Raw genomic sequence first — 25,125 nt, forward strand, 5'->3', positions numbered from 1 at the left:
ACGGAGGACACCAAGCGACCACCTGGTAGATGTAGTCTCTTATGGTCAATCTTCCAATGATATGCCTACAAATACGTCACAATGCTGCAGACACCTTGGGGAAAACGTGGAAAACGTAAGCTGACTCCTAGCTCCTCCACAGCCATATAAGAAGTCATTGGAATGAGGCGGTTTCAAAAAAATGCGGCACTTCCTGATTGGATTTTTATCTGGGTTTCGCCTGTAACATCAGTTCTGTGGCACTCACAGACAATATCTTTGCAGTTTTGGAAACGTCAGTGTTTTCTTTCCAAAGCGGTCAATTATATGCATAGTCGAGCATCTTTTCGTGACAAAATATCTTGTTTAAAACGAACGTTTTCATCCAAAAATTAAAAGAGCGCCCCCTATATCGATGAAGTTAAGCCTCAACTCTGAAACCATCTATTGGTAGTCTAAACTGTGGCACAAATTGGGGGGTTTTTTTTTACACCTAGCTGAGCTATTAGACTATCCTATTGTATATTAATGGAGGTGTGAATGTTTTTTTTTTTTTTGTATTTTTTTTTTTATTTTTTATTTTTTTTAACCTTTATTTAACCAGGCAAGTCAGTTAAGAACAAATTCTTATTTTCAATGACGGCCTGGGAACAGTGGGTTAACTGCCTGTTCAGGGGCAGAACGACAGATTTGTACCTTGTCAGCTCGGGGGTTTGAACTCGCAACCTTCCGGTTACTAGTCCAACACTCTAACCACTAGGCTACCCTGCCGCCCGTTTCAGTCAGTCTCTCTCCTATCGACTAAAGTCCTGCATCAGGCATAAAAAATCAGGTGGTCCCAGAGTTGAGCGAGTGGATCTTGTTGATGTCCTCTATCGCCTCGAGGCTTACTGTCCACCTGGTAATTGTGAGGTTCCAAAGGATAAGGCGTCACCTTCAGATGGATGTGTGGTTTCAGAGAGAAACCAGCTGTGAGCCTGTGACCAGGCAGGGTGGATAAAGAGTTACCTTCAGATGGATGTGTGGTTTCAGAGAGCAACCAGCTGTGAGCCTGTGACCAGGCAGGGTGGATAAAGAGTCACCTTCAGATGGATGTGTGGTTTCAGAGCGCAACCAGCTGTGAGCCTGTGACCAGGCAGGGTGGATAAAGAGTCACCTTCAGATGGATGTGTGGTTTCAGAGAGAAGCCAGCTGTGAGCCTGTGACCAGGCAGGGTGGATAAAGAGTCACCTTCAGATGGATGTGTGGTTTCAGAGAGAAGCCAGCTGTGAGCCTGGGACCAGGCACGGTGGATAAAAACTCACCTTCAGATGGATGTGTGATTTCAGAGAGAAACCAGCTGTGAGCCTGTGACCAGGCAGGGTGGATAAAGAGTCACCTTCAGATGGATGTGTGGTTTCAGAGAGCAACCAGCTGTGAGCCTGGGACCAGGCAGGGTGGATAAAGAGTCACCTTCAGATGGATACCAGCTGTGAGCCTGGGACCAGACACGGTGGATGGCATCCTTTTCCCACACAGCAATTTGAAGAAATCCAGTGATAAATGGACTGTTTTTGAAGTTATTGTTTTAGTATATTTTTTTATTGTATAATATTTAAGGCTTTTTAAAGAGATTTGAGTTGTTAGTGTGCCGCATTTCATTGTGATTTAAAATCTATTCTTGATTCATAGCGTGGTTTATTTTTTAATTAATGCAGGAAAAGAGCAATAATAGCCTACTGTCTGGAGTCATAAAAACAATTGGGCAAAATAAATTATTTTGTTGGGTAACGGATTGACTCTCGGAACTCATTAAGAGGCTGTTTCTATCATCAATATAATCATTCATTCAGAAGTTTAAACCCATAGGTTTTAGGCCTGCAGTACATTTAAATTAGATTTACCAGGTACATTTTTCACTAGGTTATAATAATCCATGCCTTCTGGGAATGTTATGATGTCCAAAAGTTATGGGTGGAGTTAGAAATTATTACAATGGAAATGAACTTTTAATCTGTCTGCATATTTCAAGACATGGTATATAAGGGTGCAGTGAGATACCCTATGGGTTATAGATGATACTTTTCTGGTTTCAGAGATCTGGTTGCTCTCTGAAACCACACATCCATCTGAAGGTGACTCTTTATCCACCGTGTCTGGTCACAGGCTCACAGCTGGTTGCTCTCTGAAACCACACATCCACTAATCATCTTGAAAAAAAAGTATTCTTAAACTTAAATTCAACCAACGTCAGCCTTTTAAATTGCTTTATTATCCAAATGTTGAACGTGTGTGTCGGCGACGTAGAGAAACAAAATGGTGCGGTTTGAGGCCATGTGGTGGAGAGTGATGAGGACACTGGAGATAGGTGTGTGAGCAGGTGGGTCTGGGCAGGTGTGATGTAAACTCAGCAAAAAAAGAAACTTCCTCTCACTGTCAACTGCTTTTATTTTCAGCAAACTTAACATGTGTAAATATTTGTATGAACATAAATTTCAACAACTGAGACATAAACTGAACAAGTTCCACAGACATGTGACTAATAGAAATTGATTAATGTGTCACTGAATGAAGGGGGGGGGGGGGGGGGGTGTCAAAATCAAAAGTAACAATTAGTATCTGGTTTTGGCTTCCAGCTGCATTAACTACTGCAGTGCATCTCCTCCTCATGGACTGCACCAGATTTGCCAGTTCTTGCTGTGAGATGTTACCCCACTCTTCCACCAAGGCACCTGAAAGTTCCCGGACATTTCTGTGGGGAATGGCCCTAGCCCTCACCCGCCGATCCAACAGATCCCAGAGGTGCTCAATGAGATTGAGAGCTTGGCTCTTCGCTGGCCATGGCAGGACACTGACATTCCTGTCTTGCAGGAAATCACGCACGGAACGAGCAGTATGGCTGGTGGCATTGCCATGCTGGAGGGTCATGTCAGGATGAGCCTGCAGGAAGGTTACCACATGAGGGAGGAGGTTGTTGAGATTGCCTGCAATGACAACAAGCTCAGTCCGATGATGCTGTTACATACCACCCCAGACCATGACGGACCCTCCACCTCCAAATTGATCCCGCTCCAGAGTTCAGGCCTCGGTGTAATGCTCATTCCTTCGACGATAAACGCGAATCCGACCATCAGCCCTGGTGAGACAAAACTAGAGGTCGACCGATTAATCGGAATGGCCGATTTCAAGTTTTCATAACAATCGGTAATTTCGGACGCTGATTTTGCCAATAAAAAAATATATTTATTTTATTTTATTTTTACGCCTTTTCATTCATCTTTATTTAACTAGGCAAGTCAGTTAAGAACACATTTTTATTTTCAATGACGGCCTAGGAACGGTGGGTTAACCTGTCCCCCCCCCGCAACAGCCAGTGAAAGTGCAGGGCACCAAGTTCAAAACAATAAAAATCTCATAATTACTTTTCTTCAAGCATACAAGTATTTGACACAATTTTAAAGATAAAATTCGCGTTAATCCAGCCACAGTGTCTGATTTCAAAAAGGATTTACAGCGAAAGCACCACAAACAATTGTTAGGTCACCACCAAGCCACAGAAAAACACAGCCATTTTTCCAGCCAAAGAGAGGAGTCACAAAAAGCAGAAATAGAGATAAAATTAATCACTAACCTTTGATGATCATCAGCTGACACTCATAGGACATAGGAGTTTACATTGGCGCGTTATGTTCAGTAGTTCTAAAACATGCGGTGATTGTGCAGAGAGCCTCATCAATTTACAGAAATACTCATAATAAACATTGATAAAGATACGACTATTATACATGGAACTTTAGATAAACTTCTCCTTAATGCAACCGCTGTGTCAGATTTTTTTTAAACTTTACGAAGAAAGCAAACCATGCAATAATCTGAGGACAGCCTCTAGACAACAAAGCAGCCAAAAAGATACCCGATATTGGGATATCGGGTCGTCAACATTACTCAGAAATAGCATTTTAAATATTCACTTACCTTTGATTATCTTCATCAGAATGCACTCCCAGGAATCCCAGTTCCACCATAAATGTTTGATTTGTTCGATAATGTCCATCAGTTATGTCCAAATATCTTCTTACGTTAGGGCGTTTGGAAAACAAATCCAAAAGCGCGTTCAAGTCGCGCCGAACGTTGGACGAAAAGTTCAAAAAGTTCCGTTACAGCCTGTAGAAACATGCCAAACTAAGTATGGAATCAATCTGTAGGATGTTTTTAACATAAAACTTCCTTAATGTTCCAACCGGACAATTCCTTTGTCTGTACAAATGAAGTGGAACGTAGCTGCTTTTCACGTGAGCGTGCCAGACCGAGGCTGTGGCACTCTGCCAGACCACTCACTCAGCCTTTATGAGCCCCTCCTTTAGAGTAGAATCCTCAAACAGGTTCTAAGTACTGTTGACATCTAGTGGAAGCCTTGGAAAGTGAAACAACTAATATCACCCTGTATCTTCAATGGGGGCAGAGTTGAAAAACTACAAACCTCAGATTTCCCACTTCCTAGTTGGATCTTTTCTCAGGTTTTTGCCTTCCATATGAGTTCTGTTATACTTACATACATCATTCAAACAGTTTTAGAAACTTCAGAGTATTTTCTATCCAATAATAATATGCATATATTAGCATTTGGGACAGAGTAGTTCTGTCTGGGCACGCTATTCATCCAAAAGTGAAAATGCTGCCCCCAATCCCAAAAAGGTTAACTGCCTTGTTCAGGGGCAGAACGACAGATTTTTACCCTGTCAGCTCAGGGATCCAATCTTGCAACCTTACGGTTAACTAGTCCAACGCTCTCACCACCTGCCTTACGAGGAGCCCGCCTGTTAAGCGAATGCAGTAAGAAGCCAAGGTAAGTTGCTAGCTAGCATTAAACTTAATCAATCATAATGGGGCGGCAGAGTAGCCTAGTGGTTAGAGCGTTGGACTAGTAACCGGAAGGTTGCGAGTTCAAACCCCCGAGCTGACAAGGTACAAATCTATCGTTCTGCCCCTGAACAGGCAGTTAACCCACTGTTCCCAGGCCGTCATTGAAAATAAGAATTTGTTCTTAACTGACTTGCCTGGTTAAATAAAGGTAAAAAAAAAATAAAAAAAATAATCACTAGTTATCACTAGTTACACATGATCTTATCTAGCGTGTCCTGCGTTGCATATAGTCGATGCAGTGCGCATTCGCGAAAAAGGACTGTCGTTGCTCCAACGGGTACCTAACCATAAACACCAATGCCTTTCTTCAATACACAGAAGTATATATTTGTAAACCTGCATATTTAGCTAAAAGAAATCCAGGTTAGCAGGCAATATTAACCAGGTGAAATTGTCACTTCTCTTGCGTTCATTGCACGCAGACAGTTTGGGCCGCCTGGCTCATTGCGAACTAATTTGCCAGAATTTTCCGTAATTATGACATAACTAACATTGAAGGTTGTGCAATGTAACAGGAATATTTAGACTGATGGATGCCACCCGTTGGATAAAAACTGGAACGGTTACATATTTCACTGAAAGAATAAACGTCTTGTTTTCGAGATGATAGTTTCCGGATTCGACCATATTAATGACCTAAGGCTCGCATTTCTGTGTGTTTATTATGTTATAATTAAGTCTATGATTTGATAGAGCAGTCTGACTGAGCGATGGTAGGCACCAGCAGGCTCATAAGCATTCATTCAAACAGCACTTTCATGCGTTTTGCCAGCAGCTCTGCTGTTTATGACTTCAAGCCTATCAACTCCCGAGATTAGGCTGGTGTAATGATGTGAAATGGCTAGCTAGTTAGCGGGGTGCGCGCTAATAGCGTTTCAAACGTCACTCGCTCTGAGACTTGGAGTAGTTGTTCCCCTTGCTCTGCATGGGTACGCTGCTTCAAGGGTGGCTGTTGTCGTTGTGTTCCTGGTTCGAGCCCAGGTAGGAGCGAGGAGAGGTATGGAAGCTGTACTGTTACACTGGCAATACTAAAGTGCCTATAAGAACATCCTATAGTCAAAGGTATATGAAATACAAATGGTACAGAGAGAAATAGTCCTATAATTCCTATAATAACTACAACCTAAAACTTCTTACCTGGGAATATTGAAGACTCATGATAAAAGGAACCACCAGCTTTCATATGTTCTCATGTTCTGAGCAATGAAGGAACATCTGCTTTTTTTGTTCTCCAATAATCGTTATTGGTATCGCCGTTGAAAAATCATAATCGGTCGACCTCTAGACAAAATCCTGACTCGTCAGTGAAGAGCACTTTTTGCCAGTCCTGTCTGGTCCAGCGACGGTGGGTTTGTGCCCATAGGCGACGTTGTTGCCGGCGATGTCTGATGAGGACCTGCCTTACAACAGGCCTATAAGCCCTCAGTCCAGCCTCTCTCAGCCTATTGCGGACAGTCTGAGCACTGATGGAGGAATTGTGCATTCCTGGTGTAACTCGGGCAGTTGTTGCCATCCTGTACCTGTCCAGCAGGTGTGATGTTTGGATGTACCGATCCTGTGCAGATGTTACACGTGGTCCGCCACTGAGAGGACGATCAGCTGTCCGTCCTGTCTCCCTGTAGCGCTGTCTTAGGCATCTCACAGTACGGACATTACAATTTATTGCCCTGGCCACATTTTCAGTCCTCATGCCTCCTTGCAGCATGCCTAAGTCACTTTCACGCAGATGAGCAGGGACCCTGGGCATCTTTCTTTTGGTGTTTTTCAGAGTCAGTAGAAAGGCATCTTTAGTGTCCTAAGTTTTAATAACTGTGACTGTAATTGCCTACCGCAAGCTGTTAGTTTCTTAACGACCGTTCCATAGGTGCATGTTCATTAATTGTTTATGGTTGAACAAGCATGGGAAACCATGTTTAAACCATTTACAATGAAGATCTGTGAAGTTATTTAGATTTTGACTAATTATCTTTGAAAGACATGGTCCTGAAAAGGGGACGTTTCTTTTTTTGCTGAGTTTAGTTGTCATATGTGTGTTTTGTGTTGTCTAAAAATATCAAATAAAATCTGAAATAATTTAATAAGTAAAAATGACAAGCCTGCAACGCATCTGATTATTCATTATGAATAGGATTTATTTTATGTAGTTTACGTGCTTCATTGTAACCGCAATCTCACAAATGATTGAACACACACATGAGCAGATTAACTTGGTCAAAACATGTATTTATTAAAGACTATCAAAGAATTTGATTACTTATTTATTTTGATCAAAAGCATCAAATGAGTGAGTCACTCAGCTTTATGCTGACATATATGGCTTTATGCTGCGAAATAGCCTCCTAAATATGCCAAGCCTAAATTAATATATTAAATTGCCTAAATAAACTAGTACATTTCATAAATTCATGAAGTATCTCAGGTCTTGAAAATATGGGCCACCATTTTCCCCTCCCTATCCTCGCTGGACTCTCATTCAGTTTCTTCTTCACATCAGCAAAGAAGGACTCAGAAACTCACTTTATATAGAGGGGCTATCCCTCTTTCACACTGTGGTAAATAATGCCCGTTTGCTATTTAGAATTATATCTGTTTTTAGAGGGAGAGAAATCAAAATCCCACTGTGCCTATTTTTAGAAAATTGTCAGTCTACATGTCAAGTGTAATTGCGCAATTGTATTTACCCATGTTCTCTCTCAACTTCGGGACCACCCGCCAGGTCATTTTTTTGTTGTTACCTGATTCAGGACTCGAGTGCCAAAGAGAGACTCTGACTTAAACATTTACACCTCTATTCATTTGCGAAAATATCATCAATTTGTGCCACAGTTTAGACTACCGATAGATCAGCATTCTAACTCCCCCTTGTGATAGTGTGGTGCTATGACGCAAGTTACCACAATCTGACACAAATGGTCATAGGCTCTAAAACTTTGAGGAACTACTGTATATACTGTATATACCTCTCTTCCTTCACTACTTTCTCATTCTTCCTCTTTCTCTTCGTCTCTGTTAACCTCTATCCCTCTGTCTCTCTTTCTCTCTAAAGGTTTGTTTTCTTTGTCTTTCAGAGAGCTCACTGCGCCATCTGCACAGACCGTATCTGGGGTCTGGGGAGACAAGGTTACAAATGCATCAACTGCAAATTGCTGGTCCACAAGAAGTGTCACAAACTGGTCACCGTGGAGTGTGGCCGACAGATGATACAGGTGAGGAACAGGGAGCGGTTAGTGCTGTCTCTTATACTTAGTGCCCAGAGTTTTACCTTGGTCTTTTCACGTGACCTGTCCCGGAAAACTCTGGGCCCTACACATATTGTATTTTCATTAAGAAAGGACTGAGACACAATATTTCTCAACGTGTCCTCTTACACTCTCTCTCGCTCTTCATCTCACTCTCTTTCTAGGAGCCTATCATGGGGCCTGATAGAGGGGCCTCCATCACTCCATTAGACCGATCAGAACAGCCAGGTAACACATACGCGCGCGCGCACACACACACACCCTTCCTTTTTAATGAAAACTAGCCCTGGTGGGTTAAGGTTGTTTATGATGATCTATCAGACATTTTGACGCAATTAATTGTTTCTTTAGACCTTGTCCCTAGACCTGAGTCACTAAGCTGGATCCAGTAGGACTAAGACGGCCTTAAGTCCTGTCAGGTGCTCTACTGGTGGCTGACTGAATTAGAAAGTTTAAAGGAGAAGTTTACCCAAAAACGCAGAAACTCCCAATTGATTCCATAGCTTGAAACTAGTTCAGTGGAGTTTACCATCTCTCCCTCTCTCTCCCTGTACTAAAACGGCTGCAAAAAACAGATCTCGTGACTCGTTACGTTGCTAGAAATTTCACTGTTTTCACTGTAAATATGTAAATACTACTGCAGCCAACTTTGCATAGCTGCATGTGGACAGAAATTATATTTAAAGAAACTGCTCTTGCTACTGTATTTCCATGGACTGGATCTGGCACAGTGCCAAAATACAAAGGCTTGTTTAAGAAAAGACAGCCACAAAACCAGCGTGCGGAGGTATGTAACCTAGCCAGATTCTTGAGCTATGAGGTGTTCTTATTATGTTATTACCATGGCACCATATCATGTAGACATATAGGCCTAGGTGCTCTACAGATTAGCACAGCGGTTCCCAAACTAGGGGACGAGACCCCGTGTGGGGTTGCCTGATATGAAAATGGGATCGCGGGAGAATTTCCAAAATCCAGAGCAGAAAAAAAAGATATACAAAAAAATGCGTATTATAATATCGTCTTTATCTCAAAATCATTAATGTGGTTAACCTCACTAGGGTACTTGCCGTCGCTAGCGTCCCACCTGGCCAACATCCAGTGAAATTGCAGAGCGCCAAATTCAAAAACACAAATACTCATTATAAAAATGTATAAAACATACAAGTGTTATACATCAGTTTAAAGATGAACTTCTTGTTAATCCAACCACGGTGTCAGATTTCAAAAAGGCCTTACGGCGAAACCATGCGATTGTCTGAGAACAGCACCCAGCAGACAAATCATTACAAAATGTCTTAACCAAGATGGCATAGCAGTCAGACATCCTTTGTCCTCGTCGTGTGCCATGTATGTATGTATATATGTATGTATGTATATATGTATGTATGTATATATGTATGTGTATGTATATATATATATATGTATGTATGTATGTATGTATGTATGTGTATGTATGTATGTATGTATGTATATTTGTAAAAATATCAATTGATGGTAAAAACAGAAAGAGGAAAAACATTTTATAAAATCTTTACACCTAAAAGGAGCTATATGGATGTTGTCATTGCTACAAAAATGATTATGTGAATGTCAAAACAGACACTACCTAAACTAGCAATGGGGTTTCCTGAAAGAGAAACCTTGCATCTTTAGACCCCAGCTAACTGATCCACAGAAAAGACATTCAGTTTAGTACAAAAAATAAAACATTAAAAAGGATCTGAGGATTTCAACCACAAACCGTGGTTAGCTGAATACTAACATTAACCAGTAAACTGGCTAGCTTCTGGTTAGCTTCTATTGGGGATTTCAGATTTGAGGTAAATAATATTTTTTTAAAATGTTTTGAATATGTGAGGCAGGTTGCAGGAGAGTGTTTTGAAGTTTGAAAAGAAAATATATTAAAAAAAATATATATAAAAGATATGCGACGAAAGGTGTGTGTGTGTGTGTGTATATATATATACACACACACACACATATATATATATATATATATATATATATGTCCAAAGCTTGCGGTTGAAATATATATATATATATATATATATATTTATATTTATTTATTTATTTCAACCGCAAGCTCTGGACATTTACACTCGCAGCTAGCTAGCTGCTATCTGTGTGACTATTGGCTTACGTCAGAAACAAACATCTCCAATCCAAAGTTAAATCTAGAATTGGCTTCCTATTTCGCAACAAAGCATCCTTCACTCATGCTGCCAAACATACCCTTGTAAAACTGACCATCCTACCGATCCTCGACTTCGGCGATGTCATTTACAAAATAGCCTCCAAAATACCCTACTCAATAAATTGGATGCAGTCTATCACAGTGCCATCCGTTTTGTCACCAAAGCCCCATATACTACCCACCACTGCGACCTGTACTCTCTCGTTGGCTGGCCCTCGCTTCATACTCGTCCCCAAACCCACTGGCTCCAGGTCATCTACAAGACCCTGCTAGATAAAGTCCCCCCTTATCTCAGCTCGCTGGTCACCATAACAGCACCCACCTGTAGCACGCGCTCCAGCAGGTATATCTCTCTGGTCACCCCCAAAACCAATTCTTCCTTTTGCCACCTCTCCTTCCAGTTCTCTGCTGCCAATGACTGGAACGAACTACAAAAATCTCAAACTGGAAACACTCATCTCCCTCACTAGCTTTAAGCACCAGCTGTCAGAGCAGCTCACAGATTACTGCACCTGTACATAGCCCATCTATAATTTAGCCCAAACAACTACCTCTCCCCCTACTGCATTTATTTATTTATTTATTTATTTATTTAGCTCCTTTGCACCCCATTATTTCTATCTCTACATTGCACATTCTTCCACTGCAAATCTACCATTCCAGTGTTTTACTTGCTATATTTTATTTACTACACCACCATGGCCTTTTTTTTTTGTCTTATCTCACCTCATTTGCTCACATTGTATATAGACTTATTTTTCTACTGTATTATTAACTGTATGTTTTGTTTTTACTCCATGTGTAACTCTGTTGTTGTATGTGTCGAACTGCTTTGCTTTCTTGGCCAGGTCGCAATTGTAAATGAGAACTTGTTCTCAACTTGCCTACCTGGTTAAATAAAGGTGAAATTAAAAAAATAAAACAGTAACCAGCCAAGTAGAGGAGTAACAAAAGTCAGAAATAGAGAAAATGAATCACTTACCTTTGATCTTCATATGGTTGCACTCACAAGGCTCCCAGTTACTCAATGAATGTTTGTTTGTTCGAATAAGTCCCTCTTTATAGCCAAAAACCTCAGTTTTGTTAGCGCGTTTTGTTCAGTAATCCACTGTCTCAAACAACATCCGGTGAAATTGCAGAGCGTGAAACTCAACAAAACAGAAATTCTCATAATAAACATAAATAAAAGATACAAGTGTTATACATCAGTTTAAAGATTAACTTCTTGTTAATCCAACCACTGTATCAGATTTCAAAAAGGCATTACGGCGAAAGCATACCATGCGATTATCTGAGAACAGCGCCCAGCAGACAAATCATTACAAACAGTAACCAGCCAAGTAGAGGAGTAACAAAAGTGAGAAATAGTGATGAAATTAATCACTTACCTTTGATGATCTTCAAATGGTTGCACTCACAAGACTCCCATTTACTCAATAAATGTTTGTTTTGTTCGATAAAGTCCATGTTTATATCCAAAAACCTCCATTTTTGTTTTTGCGTTTTGTTCAGCAATCCACAGGCTCAAACGAAGTCACTACAGGCAGACGAAAAATCTAAATAGTATCCGTAAAGTTTGTGGAAACATGTCAAACGAAGTTTAGAATCAATCCTCAGGTTGTTTTTAGTCATAATAATCAATAATATTTCAATCGGACAATAACGTCGTCAATATAAAAGGTAAACAAGAAAGGCGCACTCTCGGTCGCACGCATGAAAAAGCTCTGGGATACTGTAGGGTCCACTCATTCAGAGTGGTCTAACTCTCATTTTTCAGAATCAGTTCTGTTATACTCACAGACATTATTTTAACACTCTAGGTTTCCAAAACTGTTTTCTATCCAAATCTACCAATTATATGCATATCCTAGCTTCTGGGCCTGAGTAGCAGGCAGTTTACTTTGGGCATGCTTTTCATCCGGAAGTGAAAATTGTGCCCCCTACCCTAGTGAAGTTAACCTTAAAAATCAAAATTATTCAAATCTAAAAGATAAAATTCAACCAGAGTGCACTTAGATCATGGGAATATTCGGTGAGTGGCTAGGCCCGCTACAATAAGAAACAACACACTATTGCAGAGACTTTGATCATTATTACCGGCCGCAATTGATATGGTGAAAACAATGTGTAGGAAAGCAGGCGCACAAACTCACATCAATACCTTTGTCAAACAACACTGTTAAACAAATCATTCTTGCTATTGCTAGCAAACAAGTGGAAACTCTTCTTAGCTTATGCTCTCTAAATGGACTTTAGTTGTGAGGGCATGCATTGAATTTAGTTTACTAGTTTACTCTGCTGAAGGAAAAAAAAACGAATAAGGGAATAACGTAGCAGGGATTCCTCCGAGAGAGCACATGCACAGTTGTTACCCATCTCCGTTGCTGTGGCAGTTGGCTACATAAAATAATCCAAATGTTTTTGGTGTAAAAGTACACATTTCCTGACACAAAACCGATAGTACTTTTGACAGCAATAGCTCATACGCTGTACACTGTCAGTAAAACAACAAATGTGTCCACATTTTGCGGATTTGTGAATCATGAATTCACTGGCAACAGAGCAGAAAAAGCCTGCACTGTCACGAGTAGAGGTCACCCGATTAATCAGAATGGCCGATTTAATTAGGGCCGATTTCAAATTTTCATAACAATCGGAAATTGGTATTTTTGGGTGCCGATTTGTCGTCCCCCCCCCCCAAAAAAAGGTATACCTTTATTTAACTAGGCAAGTGAGTTAAGAACACATTCTTATTTTCAATGACTGCCTAGGAATGGTGGGTTAACTGCCTTGTTCAGGGGCAGAACGACAGATTTTCACCTTGTCAGCTCGGGGGATCCAAACTTGCAACCTTAGTTAACTCGTCCAACGCAATAACGACCTGCCTCTCTCGTTGCACTCCACAAGGAGACTGCCTGTTGCGCGAATGCAGTAAGCCAAGGTAAGTTGCTAGCTAGCTAGCATCTTATAAAAAACAATCAATCATAATCACTAGTTAACTACACATGGTTGATGATATTACTAGATATTATCTAGCGTGTCCTGCGTTGCATATAATCTGACTGAGCATACAAGTATCTGACTGAGCGGTGGTAGGCAGAAGCAGGCGTGTAAACATGCATTCAAACTGCACTTTCGTGCGTTTTGCCAGCAGCTCTTCGTTGTGCGTCAAGCATTGCGCTGTTTATGACTTAAAGCCTATCAACTCCCAAGATGAGGCTGGTGTAACCGAAGTGAAATGGCTAGCTAGTTAGCGTGCCCTAATAGCGTTTCAAACGTCACTAGCTCTGAGCCTTCTAGTAGTTGTTCCCCTTGCTCTGCATGGGTAACGCTGCTTCGATGGTGGCTGTTGTTGTTGTGTTGCTGGTTTGAGCCCAGGGAGGAGCGAGGGGAGGGACGGAAGCTATATTGTTACACTGGCAATACTAAAGTGCCTATAAGAACATCCAATAGTCAAAGGTTAATGAAATACAAATGGTATAGTGGGAAATAGTCCTATAATAATAACTATAACCTAAAACGTCTTACCTGGGAATATTGAAGACTCATGTTAAAAGGAACCACCAGCTTTCATATGTTCTCATGTTCTGAGCAAGGAACTGAAACGTTAGCTTCCTCACATATTGCAGTTTTACTTTCTTCTCCAACACTTTGTTTTTGCATTATTTAAACCAAATTGAACGTTTCATTATTTACTTGAGGCTAAATTGATTTTATTGATGTATTATATTAAGTTAAAATAAGTGTTCATTCAGTATTGTTGTAATTGTCATTATTACAAATATATATATTTTTAAATCGGACGATTTTAATCGGTATCGACTTTTTTGGTCCTCCAATAGTCGGTATCGGTGTTAAAAAAATCGTAATCGGTCGACCTCTAGTCACGAGTCACGTGACTCATTTATACATCTGTTTCAGTACAGCACTACAGAGGGGGAGAGGGCAACCTCCACTGGACTAGTGTCAATGTATGGAATCACTTGGGAGTTTCTGGAATTTGGGTAAACTTCTCCTTTAACATTCACACTATTAACCATTCTGTATCCCCCTCTCAGACCTGCCAATCTGCACGCATTTTGCGTACCATGCACGCAATTTGAGGCCGAATAGGTTTCTAGTTGGAGGGCTGCATGAGACCTGCAGGTCCCAACAGAGATCATTGCAGTCTATATTATTTGGAAACAGTAGTCTTTCTGCCCTGTATGTGTTAGACCTACCCCTTGTATTAAAAGCACATCTTTGTCGCAGTATTCACACATGTTGCTGCTTCAAGTGAAGTAGCCTACCTCTCCTAGTTGGGCGTGCGAGATCAAGTGCACCTAGTATATGTGTGGTGTCAATGAAGTAGAGTAGGCTGTCTATGCATGGACAGAGAATCACATGGAAGTTATCTTTCCAAATAAATTAATTATGATTAGACTATAGTGGCGCAGCGGTCTAAGGAACTGCATCGCAATGCTAGAGGTGTCACTAAAGACCTGAGTACAATCCTGGGCTGTATCACAACCGGCCATGATCGGGAGTCCCATAGGGCGGCGCACAATTGGCCCAGTGTCGTCCGGGTTAGGGAGGGGTTTAAACGGGCGTCTTTACTTGGATCATCACGTTCTAGCGACTCCTTGTGGCTGGCTGGCCACCTGCAGGCTGACTTCGGTCGTCAGGTGAAACTGTGTATCCTCCGACACATTGGTGCGGATGACTTCCAGGTAAAGCGGGCAATTGTTAAGAAGCGTGGTTTGGCGGGTCATGTTTCGGAGGACTCGGGACTCAACCTTCGCCTCCAGAGCCCGTTGGGGAGTTGCAGCGATGAGACAAGTTCGAAATTGGGGAGAAAAAGCCCAGCGGGTGTGGGCGGTTGGCGTAATAAAAGCTGTGTGTGCAGGCGGGAGCAGTTTGAATAAGTCAGTCCCGCACAGATCTCTACTTCTAGTTCAAAGCACATTGTGGTTTTTGACTCAACCGTCTGAAGTTGGAGCTGAACCAATCAGAATAATTGGGTGAGGAGGAAAAATCTGTAGAGCTCTGGCCCACTCCCCCAGTAGTCGCAGTACTGTTTTCCTCCCTCGAACTGGATGGCAGCTCTCCACTTCGTTTGTTGATACCACTGATGTTTGAGGAGGAAGGGTAGGGAAAATTAACAACAAACTGTTTGCGAAGTACATTTTCCAAGCATACAAGCACTACTAGATATTTTTTCTCTCCCATCTACACACAATAATACCCCATAATGACAAAATGAAAACATGTTTTTAGACGATTTAGCAAATGTATTCAAAATGAAATACAGATATCAAATTTACGTAAGTATTCACACCCCTTTAGCAGCTATTGCAGCTTTGAGTTTCTGGGTAAATCTAAGAGCTTTGCACACCTGGATTGTACAATAGTTGCACCTTCTTTTTAAAAATTATTTAAGCCCAGTCAATTTGGTTGTTGAACATTGCTAGACAGCTAAGTCTTGCCATAGATTTTCAAACCAATTGAAGTCAAAACTGTAACTAGGCCACTCAGGAACAGTCAAAGCTGTCTTGGTATGCGACTCCAATGAATATTTGGCTTTGTGTTTTAGGTTATTGTTCTACTGAAAGGTGAATTTGACTGTATCTGCTGGAAAGCAGACTGAAGTAGGTTTTCCTCTAGGATTTTGCCTGTGTTTAGCTCTATTCCATTTATTTTTATTTAAAAAAACAGCTCCCTAGTCCTTGCCGATGATGAGCATACCCGTAACAATGCAGCCACCACGATGCTTGAAAATATGGAGTGGTACTCCGTGATATGTTGGATTTGCCCCAAACATAACGTTTTGTATTCAGGTAAAAATAAATTGTGTGTATGTTTTGGATAATTTTGTACTCTGTACATGTTTCTTTCTCATTTAATTTAGTATGTTGGAGTAACTATAATGTTGATCATTCCTCAGTTTTCTCATATCACAGCCATTAAACTCTGTAAATGTTTTAAAGTCACCATTGGCCTCATGGTGAAATCCCTGAGCGGTGTTCTTCCTCCCCGGCAACGAGTTAGGAAGGACATCTGTATCTTTGGTGTGACTGGGTATATTGATACACCATCCAAAGTGCAATTAATAACTTCACCATGTTCAAAGGGATATTAATTGTGCTTTGGAAAACCTCCCTGGTCTTTGTGGTTGAATCTGTGTTTGAAATTCACTGCTTGACTAAGGGACCTTACAGATGGTTGTCGTGTGGGCTATAGAGATTATGTAGTCATTCAAAAATCATGTTAAACACTATTGCATACAGAGTGAATCCATTCAACTTCTAACTTGTTAGGTACATTTTTACTCCTGATTGTATTTAGGCTTTCCTTAACAAAGGGGTTGAATACATATTGACTCAAGACATTTCAGCTTTATATTTTTTATTAATATTTTTTTTAAATCTAAAAACATAATTCCACAGACATTATGGGATGTTGTGTGTAGGCCAGGGATGACAAATATCAATTGAATCCATTCAAATCTCAGGCTGTAACACAACAACATGTGTAAAAAGTCAAGGGATGTGAATACTTTCAGAAGCTACTGTAGCTACAGCGTTCAGTCAACTAAGCAAGAACACTTTCTTGCCCACACATACTTTGATCTCCGCAATGGTAGTAAGCACGAGCACATTGACCAACACGGAAATGTGCTGTGTTGCAGTAGTTCAGTGCGTGTTGCTGCGTGGATGGATACAGACATGGCAGAGAAAGCTGTTCCGCGAATACCGTCCTTCACAGAAAGTTATGTTGGACTGTTAAAGAGTAGTAGGTGTATGTTATTGATATAGCTGTATGTCAACAGTAGGCTGCTAGTGATGTGATAGTCAGTTCACCAATGACAAGGCATGTTGAATGAATGGTAGCCAATTATCAAGTGCCCTTAAGTCTATAGCCTACCATTCTTACTGAGGCAGTCTTCTGTCAACATCATTAGGCTTAAAAAGGTGCGGTGTGGGTATCACACACTCTGTCGTGGGGTCTGCGAGGCTGGGGGTGCCGCTGAATTGGTACTCATAAAATGTATTCAATTTTGGCAGGTCTGCTCTCTAGTGTCTGGGAGGATATGTGACTGCTCCTGCTTTCTGTCTCCCCCTATCTGTCACTCTTGCTCTCTCAGGTCATCAGAACAAAGATTCTAGTGAGAGTCTAAACTACAATGGAGAAGAGAAAGAGGTGAGGAAGATGGACTGCGATTGTGTGTGAGTGAGAGAAGTGTTTGTTGCCAAAGTTGTTGTATGGGAGAGTGATGGCAACCTGTCTGCCTGTCCGTCCATCTCATGCCTATTTCTGTCCATCCCTCCGTCCTGTAGGCACGCAGCAGCAGAGACACAGGGAAGTCAGCGTCTAGTCTTGGTCTGGTGGACTTTGACCTGCTGAGGGTGATCGGACGGGGCAGCTATGCGAAGGTCCTGCTAGTCCGACTCAAGAAGACTGAGAGAATCTACGCCATGAAGGTCGTCAAGAAGGAGCTGGTCAACGACGATGAGGTAAACACACACAGACGGAGTGACACATGCACGCACACACACACACACTCTGAAGAAACACACACACTTGGTCTGACATGTTGACAGGTGCTACCTGATCAATCATCTGTGCCATCCCTCTGTCTGAGAGGCTGCTCTGTCCTGACCTTTTGTTACCTGTCTGTCAATAGAGATCTGTCAACACCATTCACTCACTCTTGTCACATCCACTCTTTCACTCTGTCTGTTCTCTTCAGCCTGGTTATGTCTGCTTATTTAGCTTTTCTAAGTGTGTGATATGATTTTAAGTCTACTGGATTTCCAAATGCATCCTGTGTGTGTTATTCTCTGGGTTGTAGGATATTGACTGGGTCCAGACAGAGAAGCACGTGTTTGAGCAGGCATCCAACCACCCATTCCTAGTTGGGCTACACTCCTGTTTCCAGACTGAGAGCAGACTGTTCTTTGTCATAGAGTATGTAAACGGAGGAGACCTGATGTTCCACATGCAGAGACAGAGGAAGCTACCTGAGGAACATGCCAGGTTTGAACAATGATGTCATAGCTACACTTGAGTTATGTTCACTAGGGTACGCAACAGAACTTTTTGCATTTGAAAATCCTGGTAGTCCCTTCTTGTTTTAGCACATTTTCTTCTGTTTGGGGTCTAACGAACACGACCCTTAAATTCAACTGATGAAGAGCTTGGTGATTTAGTTGTGTAGCTCTTAGACAGTGATGTATCTGTGTGTGTGAGTCTGACCGGTTCTTTTCCATCTCTCTCTCTGTCAGGTTTTACTCAGCAGAGATCAGCTTGGCGTTGAACTACCTCCACGAGAGAGGCATCATCTACAGAGACCTCAAACTGGACAACGTGCTGCTGGAGTCTGAGGGACACATCAAACTCACTGACTATGGCATGTGCAAGGTGGGTGTTGGGGGGGGGGGCTCTGTCCGTGCGCGTGCTTATGTCTGTGTGTTTCTGTCTGTGTGTCTTTTTTTGTGTTTGTGTGCTTGTGCGTGTTAATGCCATGTAAGCTCTGAAGTGTTTGTGTGTTAATGCCTCTACGCTGTGAGATGTGTGTGCTGACTGCTGTGCTCCCTGGGTACTGTAGGAGGGCTTGAGGCCAGGAGACACCACCAGTACATTCTGTGGAACCCCCAACTACATCGCCCCCGAAATACTAAGAGGAGAGGACTATGGTAAGACTGTCTGCTACAAATAATGCCCATTTGCTTCAGATTCAGAAGCAGAAGACGATTTATATTATTCACACGTCATTATAGATTTCCATGCTCTTCCTCGTTTGCACACTACGACAATGTTCTCTTATGTCTATTTATATTGAAATGTAAGGCAAAGGCATTTGAATGACTTTCTGTCAATTGTGTGGGTTCAGGTTTCAGTGTGGACTGGTGGGCGTTGGGGGTGCTGATGTTTGAGATGATGGCTGGACGGTCGCCCTTCGACATCGTAGGGAGCTCCGACAACCCAGACCAGAACACTGAAGACTACCTCTTCCAAGGTAACACACACAATACTTCAAACTACCTCTTCCAAAGTATTTTTTATTTTATTTAACTAGGCACGTCAGTTAAGAACAAATTCTTACTTACAATGACGGCCTACCAAAAGGCAAAAGGCCTCCTGCGGGGATGGGGGCTGGGATTAAAAATAAATAAAATACAAATATAGGACAAAACACATCACGACAAGAGACAACACAACACTACATAAATAGAGACCTAAGACAACAACATAGCAAGACAGCAACACATGACAACACAGCATGGTAGCAACACATGACCACAACATGGCAGCAGCACAACATGGTAGCAGCACAAAACGTGGTACATTCATTATTGGGCACAGACAACAGCACAAAGGGCAAGAAGGTAGAGACAACAATACATCACACAAAGCAACCACAACTGTCAGTAAGTGTCCATGAATGAAGAGATTGAGATAAAACTGTCCAGTTTGAGTGTTTGTTGCGGCTCGTTCCAGTCGTTAGCTGTAGCGAACTGAAAAGACTGGGGTGAAAGAGCAGCGATTACAATAGAGGAAACCAAGTCTAGATTTAACTTTAGCCTGCAGCTTTGATATGTGCTGAAAGAAGGACAGTGCACCGTCTAGCCGTACTCCCAAGTACCTGTATGAGGTGACTACTTCTAGCTCTAAACCTCAGAGGTAGTAATCACACCAGTGGGGAGAGGGGCATGAGACAGATCGAAGTAACACTCACACACATATCTATATAACAGCTGACCTACTGGATGGCTGGGTCCTATTCTCTAGTACCCTACTCTCCAACGAGCTTGCACTTGTTCACTTCCTGGGAGTGCTCTAGGATAATGTGTGTGTAAATATGACTTTGTTTCCTTGTTAGTTAGATCCTAACTAAGTAACTGTTTCAATAAATAACAGTCTAATATCCTCTGTCTCCTCTCTGTAGTAATATTGGAAAAACAGATCAGGATTCCTCGGTCGTTGTCAGTCAAAGCTGCCAGCGTTCTCAAGGGCTTCCTCAACAAGGTAACTACCAGACACAAAGTTAATTCCTTACAAGGTCATGTCACATTGCCCTCTGACCATGATGTAATGAACCTTTATTCTCCTTCTTTCCCCCCTCTCTCCATCCTCCTTCCCTCTCTCCACCTGTCTCTTATTATCAATGTTCTTGAGCTCATTCTCTCCCTCTGTCCATCCCTCTCCTCATCTGTCTCATATCTATGCTCTTGAACTCATTGTTTATCTATCCCTCTCTTTCTCCCTCCTCTCTCTCCCCTCTCTTTCCCTCCTTGCCTGTCTCTCTCTTTTCTCAGGAACCTAAGGAGCGGCTAGGCTGTCATCCCCAGACAGGCTTTGCTGACATCATGGGTCATCCCTTCTTCCGAAACGTAGACTGGGACCTTGTGAGTCATTGTCTTCTATCTCTTCTCCCCTCTCGCTGCTCTCTTCTACAGTGCCTTGCGAAAGTATTCGGCCCCCTTGAACTTTGCGACCTTTTGCCACATTTCAGGCTTCAAACATAAAAATACAAACATAAAATATATTTTTTGTGAAGAATCAACAACAAGTGGGACACAATCATGAAGTGGAACGACATTTATTGGATATTTCAAACTTTTTTAACAAATCAAAAACTGAAAAATTGGGCGTGCAAAATTATTCAGCCCCCTTAAGTTAATACTTTGTAGCGCCACCTTTTGCTGCGATTACAGCTGTAAGTCGCTTGGGGTATGTCTCTATCAGTTTTGCACATCGAGAGACTGAAATTTTTTCCCATTCCTCCTTGCAAAACAGCTCGAGCTCAGTGAGGTTGGATGGAGAGCATTTGTGAACAGCAGTTTTCAGTTCTTTCCACAGATTCTCGATTGGATTCAGGTCTGGACTTTGACTTGGCCATTCTAACACCTGGATATGTTATTTTTGAACCATTCCATTGTAGATTTTGCTTAATGTTTTGGATCATTGTCTTGTTGGAAGACAAATCTCCGTCCCAGTCTCAGGTCTTTTGCAGACTCCATCAGGTTTTCTTCCAGAATGGTCCTGTATTTGGCTCCATCCATCTTCCCATCAATTTTAACCATCTTCCCTGTCCCTGCTGAAGAAAAGCAGGCCCAAACCATGATGCTGCCACCACCATGTTTGACAGTGGGGATGGTGTGTTCAGCTGTGTTGCTTTTACGCCAAACATAACGTTTTGCATTGTTGCCAAAAAGTTCCATTTTGGTTTCATCTGACCAGAGCACCTTCTTCCACATGTTTGGTGTGTCTCCCAGGTGGCTTGTGGCAAACTTTAAACAACATTTTTTATGGATATCTTTAAGAAATGGCTTTCTTCTTGCCACTCTTCCATAAAGGCCAGATTTGTGCAATATACGACTGATTGTTGTCCTATGGACAGAGTCTCCCACCTCAGCTGTAGATCTCTGCAGTTCATCCAGAGTGATCATGGGCCTCTTGGCTGCATCTCTGATCAGTCTTCTCCTTGTATGAGCTGAAAGTTTAGAGGGACGGCCAGGTCTTGGTAGATTTGCAGTGGTCTGATACTCCTTCCATTTCAATATTATCGCTTGCACAGTGCTCCTTGGGATGTTTAAAGCTTGGGAAATCTTTTTGTATCCAAATCCGGCTTTAAACTTCTTCACAACAGTATCTCGGACCTGCCTGGTGTGTTCCTTGTTCTTCATGATGCTCTCTGCGCTTTTAACGGACCTCTGAGACTATCACAGTGCAGGTGCATTTATACGGAGACTTGATTACACACAGGTGGATTGTATTTATCATCATTAGTCATTTAGATCAACATTGGATCATTCAGAGATCCTCACTGAACTTCTGGAGAGAGTTTGCTGCACTGAAAGTAAAGGGGCTGAATAATTTTGCACGCCCAATTTTTCAGTTTTTGATTTGTTAAAAAAGTTTGAAATATCCAATAAATGTCGTTCCACTTCATGATTGTGTCCCACTTGTTGTTGATTCTTCACAAAAAAATACAGTTTTATATCTTTATGTTTGAAGCCTGAAATGTGGCAAAAGGTCCCAAAGTTCAAGGGGGCCGAATACTTTCGCAAGGCACTGTATGTCTCTCTTTAATGTAACTCTGTCACTATCTGTCCTACTGTATCTAGTGTTTAGGTGAGATAGAGCATCATGACCAATATATAGAGATCATTGTTTTCAAACAAAGCAGCAGAAGCAGAATTCTCACCAATGAAAATGTACTTAAACACGAATGACGGACCGTGAGAAATCAACTCTCATATTGTCTTTCCACATAGTTTAAAAGAAAAGGTCATAGTTGAGGGTCATCACCTTAGACAAGCCCAGAAAGTATTTTTTCCCACCAGGCACCCAGAAGGGCCAATTTGATTTAACCATGGCTGTATCGGTTCTCTAAATGGCAGGTTTTCCAGACCCAGATGAAGCCTGTTCTTGGACTATAAAAGTCAGCACCAAGTGGCCAGTGTCACAGTGATTCTATTGTAATTAGAGGGTCACCACCAGAGAATTAAGAGCATTTGGCTAACCTCAATATTCAAATTCAGAAACGTGTTATTGTCCTAATGCTGGGCAAATTTCAAAGGAATTGACTCCAACCTGACACAGACAGGCTGGCCTCCAGACAGGCATCCAGGCCAGCTCAGGAGCAGCTTGGCCTCTTTTCCCAGTAGGGTCTACCCTGTCTGCTGACTGGCTGTCTGAGCTGGCTCCCCCTCCGCTCAGTCTCACCTCACACGTAGCCTTGCCCTGCACTCCTCTACCTCCAGGGGGTGGTAGTGCTGGGTGAACACCTTGCAGGCTGCCTGTCTGTTTGTGTTCTGACTTAACAATGGAGTTTCCGCTGATCCACAGGCTGCCTCACCGCTTCAAAGGAGAGAGAGAGATTGGCTTTTGGTGCAATTATTTGTTAGCCACGTGAATATTTTTTTCTGTGGTTTAAAATGGTTCTAAACTATTTTCAGGGGAATTTGTACTTTACTTCTTTGTAAATAAGGCTAATTTGGTTGTAACATGGTGCTTGCTGGACTATGTTGACTAAGTCGCTTCATATACATTATTTTAAACAAGATTATCCAGCTGTGTAGTGCATTCGGAGAGTATTCAGACCCTTGACTTATTCTAAAACGAATTAAATGGGTTTCTTGTTTCTCATCGATCTACACACAATACAAAGCAAAAACAGGTTTTTAGAAATGTTTGTAAAAATATAAAATTGTAAAAACTGAAATATAACATTTGAATAACAATCCAGACCCTTTACTCAGTACTTTGTTGCAGCGATTACAACCTAGAGTCTTCTTGGGAATGTATTTGGGGAATGTCACTACACAGCTATTTTCAGGTCTCTCCAAAGATATTAGATCAGGGTTCACGTCCGGGCCACTCAAGAACATTCAGACATTTGTCCCGAAGCGTTGTCTTGGCTGTGTGCTCAGGGTTGTTGTCCTGTTGGAAGGTGAACTTTCGCCCCAGGCTGTCCTGTGTGCTCTAGAGCAGGTTTTCATCAAGGATTTCTCTGTACTTTGCTCCGTTCATCTTTCCCTCTATCCTGACTAGTCTCCCAGTCCCTGCCACTGAAAAACATCCCCACAGCATGATGTTGCCACCACCATGCTTCACTGTATGGATGGTGCCAGGTTTCCTCCAGACGTGACGCTTGTCATTCAGGCCAAATAGTTAAATCTTGGTTTCATCAGAACAGAGCATCTTGTTTCTCATGGTCTGAGTGTCTTTAGGTGCCTTTTGGCAAACTCCAAGCGGGCTGACATGCACCTTTTACTATAAAGGCCTGATTGATAGTGTTGCTGAGATGATTGGCCTTCTGGAAGGTTCTCCCATCTACACAGGAACTCTGGAGCTCTGTCAGAATGACCATCGGGTTCTTGGTCACCTCCCTGACCAAGACCCTTCTCCCCAAATTGCTCAGTTTGGCCAGGTGGCCAGCTCTAGGATTGGTGGTTCCAATCTTCCTCTATTTAAAAATGGAGGCCACTGTGTTCTTCGAGACTTTCAATGCTGCAGGCATTTTTTTCATAGCCTTCCCCAGATCTGTGCCTCGACACAATCCTGTCTCGGAGTTCTACGGACAATTCCTTCAACCTCCTGGCTTGGTTTTTGCTCTGACGTGCACTGTCAAATGTGGGACCTTTTATATAGACAGGTGTGTACCTTTTGCAAATCATGTCCAATCAATTGAACTGACCATATGTGGACTCCAATCAAGTTGTAGAAACATCTCAAGGATGATCATTGGAAACCGGATGCATCTGAGCTCAATTTCGAGTCTCATAGCAAAGGGTCTGAATACTTTTTTAAATGTTTTTATTTTTAATACCTTTTCAAAAATCTCTAAAAACCTGTTTTCGCTTTGTCATTATGGGGTATTGTGTGTAGATTATTTAATATGTTTAGAATAAGGCTGTAATGTAACATAATGTGAAAAAAGTCAAGGAGTCAGAATACTTTCCCGAATGTACTGTGTGTCTCTTTGACCTCAATGCTGTGTGTCCTGTGACCTTGTTGCATTGTTATTTCAGATGGAGCAGAAGCAGGTGGTTCCTCCATTCAAACCCAACATCTCAGGAGAGTTTGGACTAGACAACTTTGACGCCCAATTCACCAACGAGCCTATCCAGCTCACGCCTGATGATGAGTGAGTATCTGTCTGTCTCTGTATGCGTCCCAAATATACCTTTTATTTAACTAGGCAAGTCAGTTAAGAACAAATGGTACCATATATAGTGAACTGTACGGAACATAAAATGGAAACAAGCATGTAAAGTGTTGGTTTCATGAGCTGAAATAATCCTAGACATTTTTAGTTTT

General features: G+C 41.9%; 1 protein-coding gene across 1 annotated transcript in view; it reads left to right on the forward strand.

The window, feature by feature from the left end:
• The window catches only part of prkci (protein kinase C, iota), a 71,077-nt gene that overhangs the window by 42,279 nt on the left and 3,673 nt on the right, over window positions 1-25,125 (forward strand). The window contains exons 6-16 of the mRNA XM_021588751.2: window positions 7,950-8,087; window positions 8,285-8,348; window positions 17,441-17,496; window positions 17,634-17,810; window positions 18,149-18,333; window positions 18,582-18,717; window positions 18,905-18,992; window positions 19,190-19,315; window positions 20,246-20,325; window positions 20,616-20,705; window positions 24,837-24,952. Of these exons, the coding sequence (XP_021444426.1) occupies window positions 7,950-8,087; window positions 8,285-8,348; window positions 17,441-17,496; window positions 17,634-17,810; window positions 18,149-18,333; window positions 18,582-18,717; window positions 18,905-18,992; window positions 19,190-19,315; window positions 20,246-20,325; window positions 20,616-20,705; window positions 24,837-24,952 (1,256 nt within the window). The remainder of the gene's footprint in view (window positions 1-7,949; window positions 8,088-8,284; window positions 8,349-17,440; window positions 17,497-17,633; window positions 17,811-18,148; window positions 18,334-18,581; window positions 18,718-18,904; window positions 18,993-19,189; window positions 19,316-20,245; window positions 20,326-20,615; window positions 20,706-24,836; window positions 24,953-25,125) is intronic.

Source organism: Oncorhynchus mykiss, chromosome 28, assembly GCF_013265735.2.
Source record: "Oncorhynchus mykiss isolate Arlee chromosome 28, USDA_OmykA_1.1, whole genome shotgun sequence".
Lineage (NCBI taxonomy): Eukaryota > Metazoa > Chordata > Actinopteri > Salmoniformes > Salmonidae > Oncorhynchus > Oncorhynchus mykiss.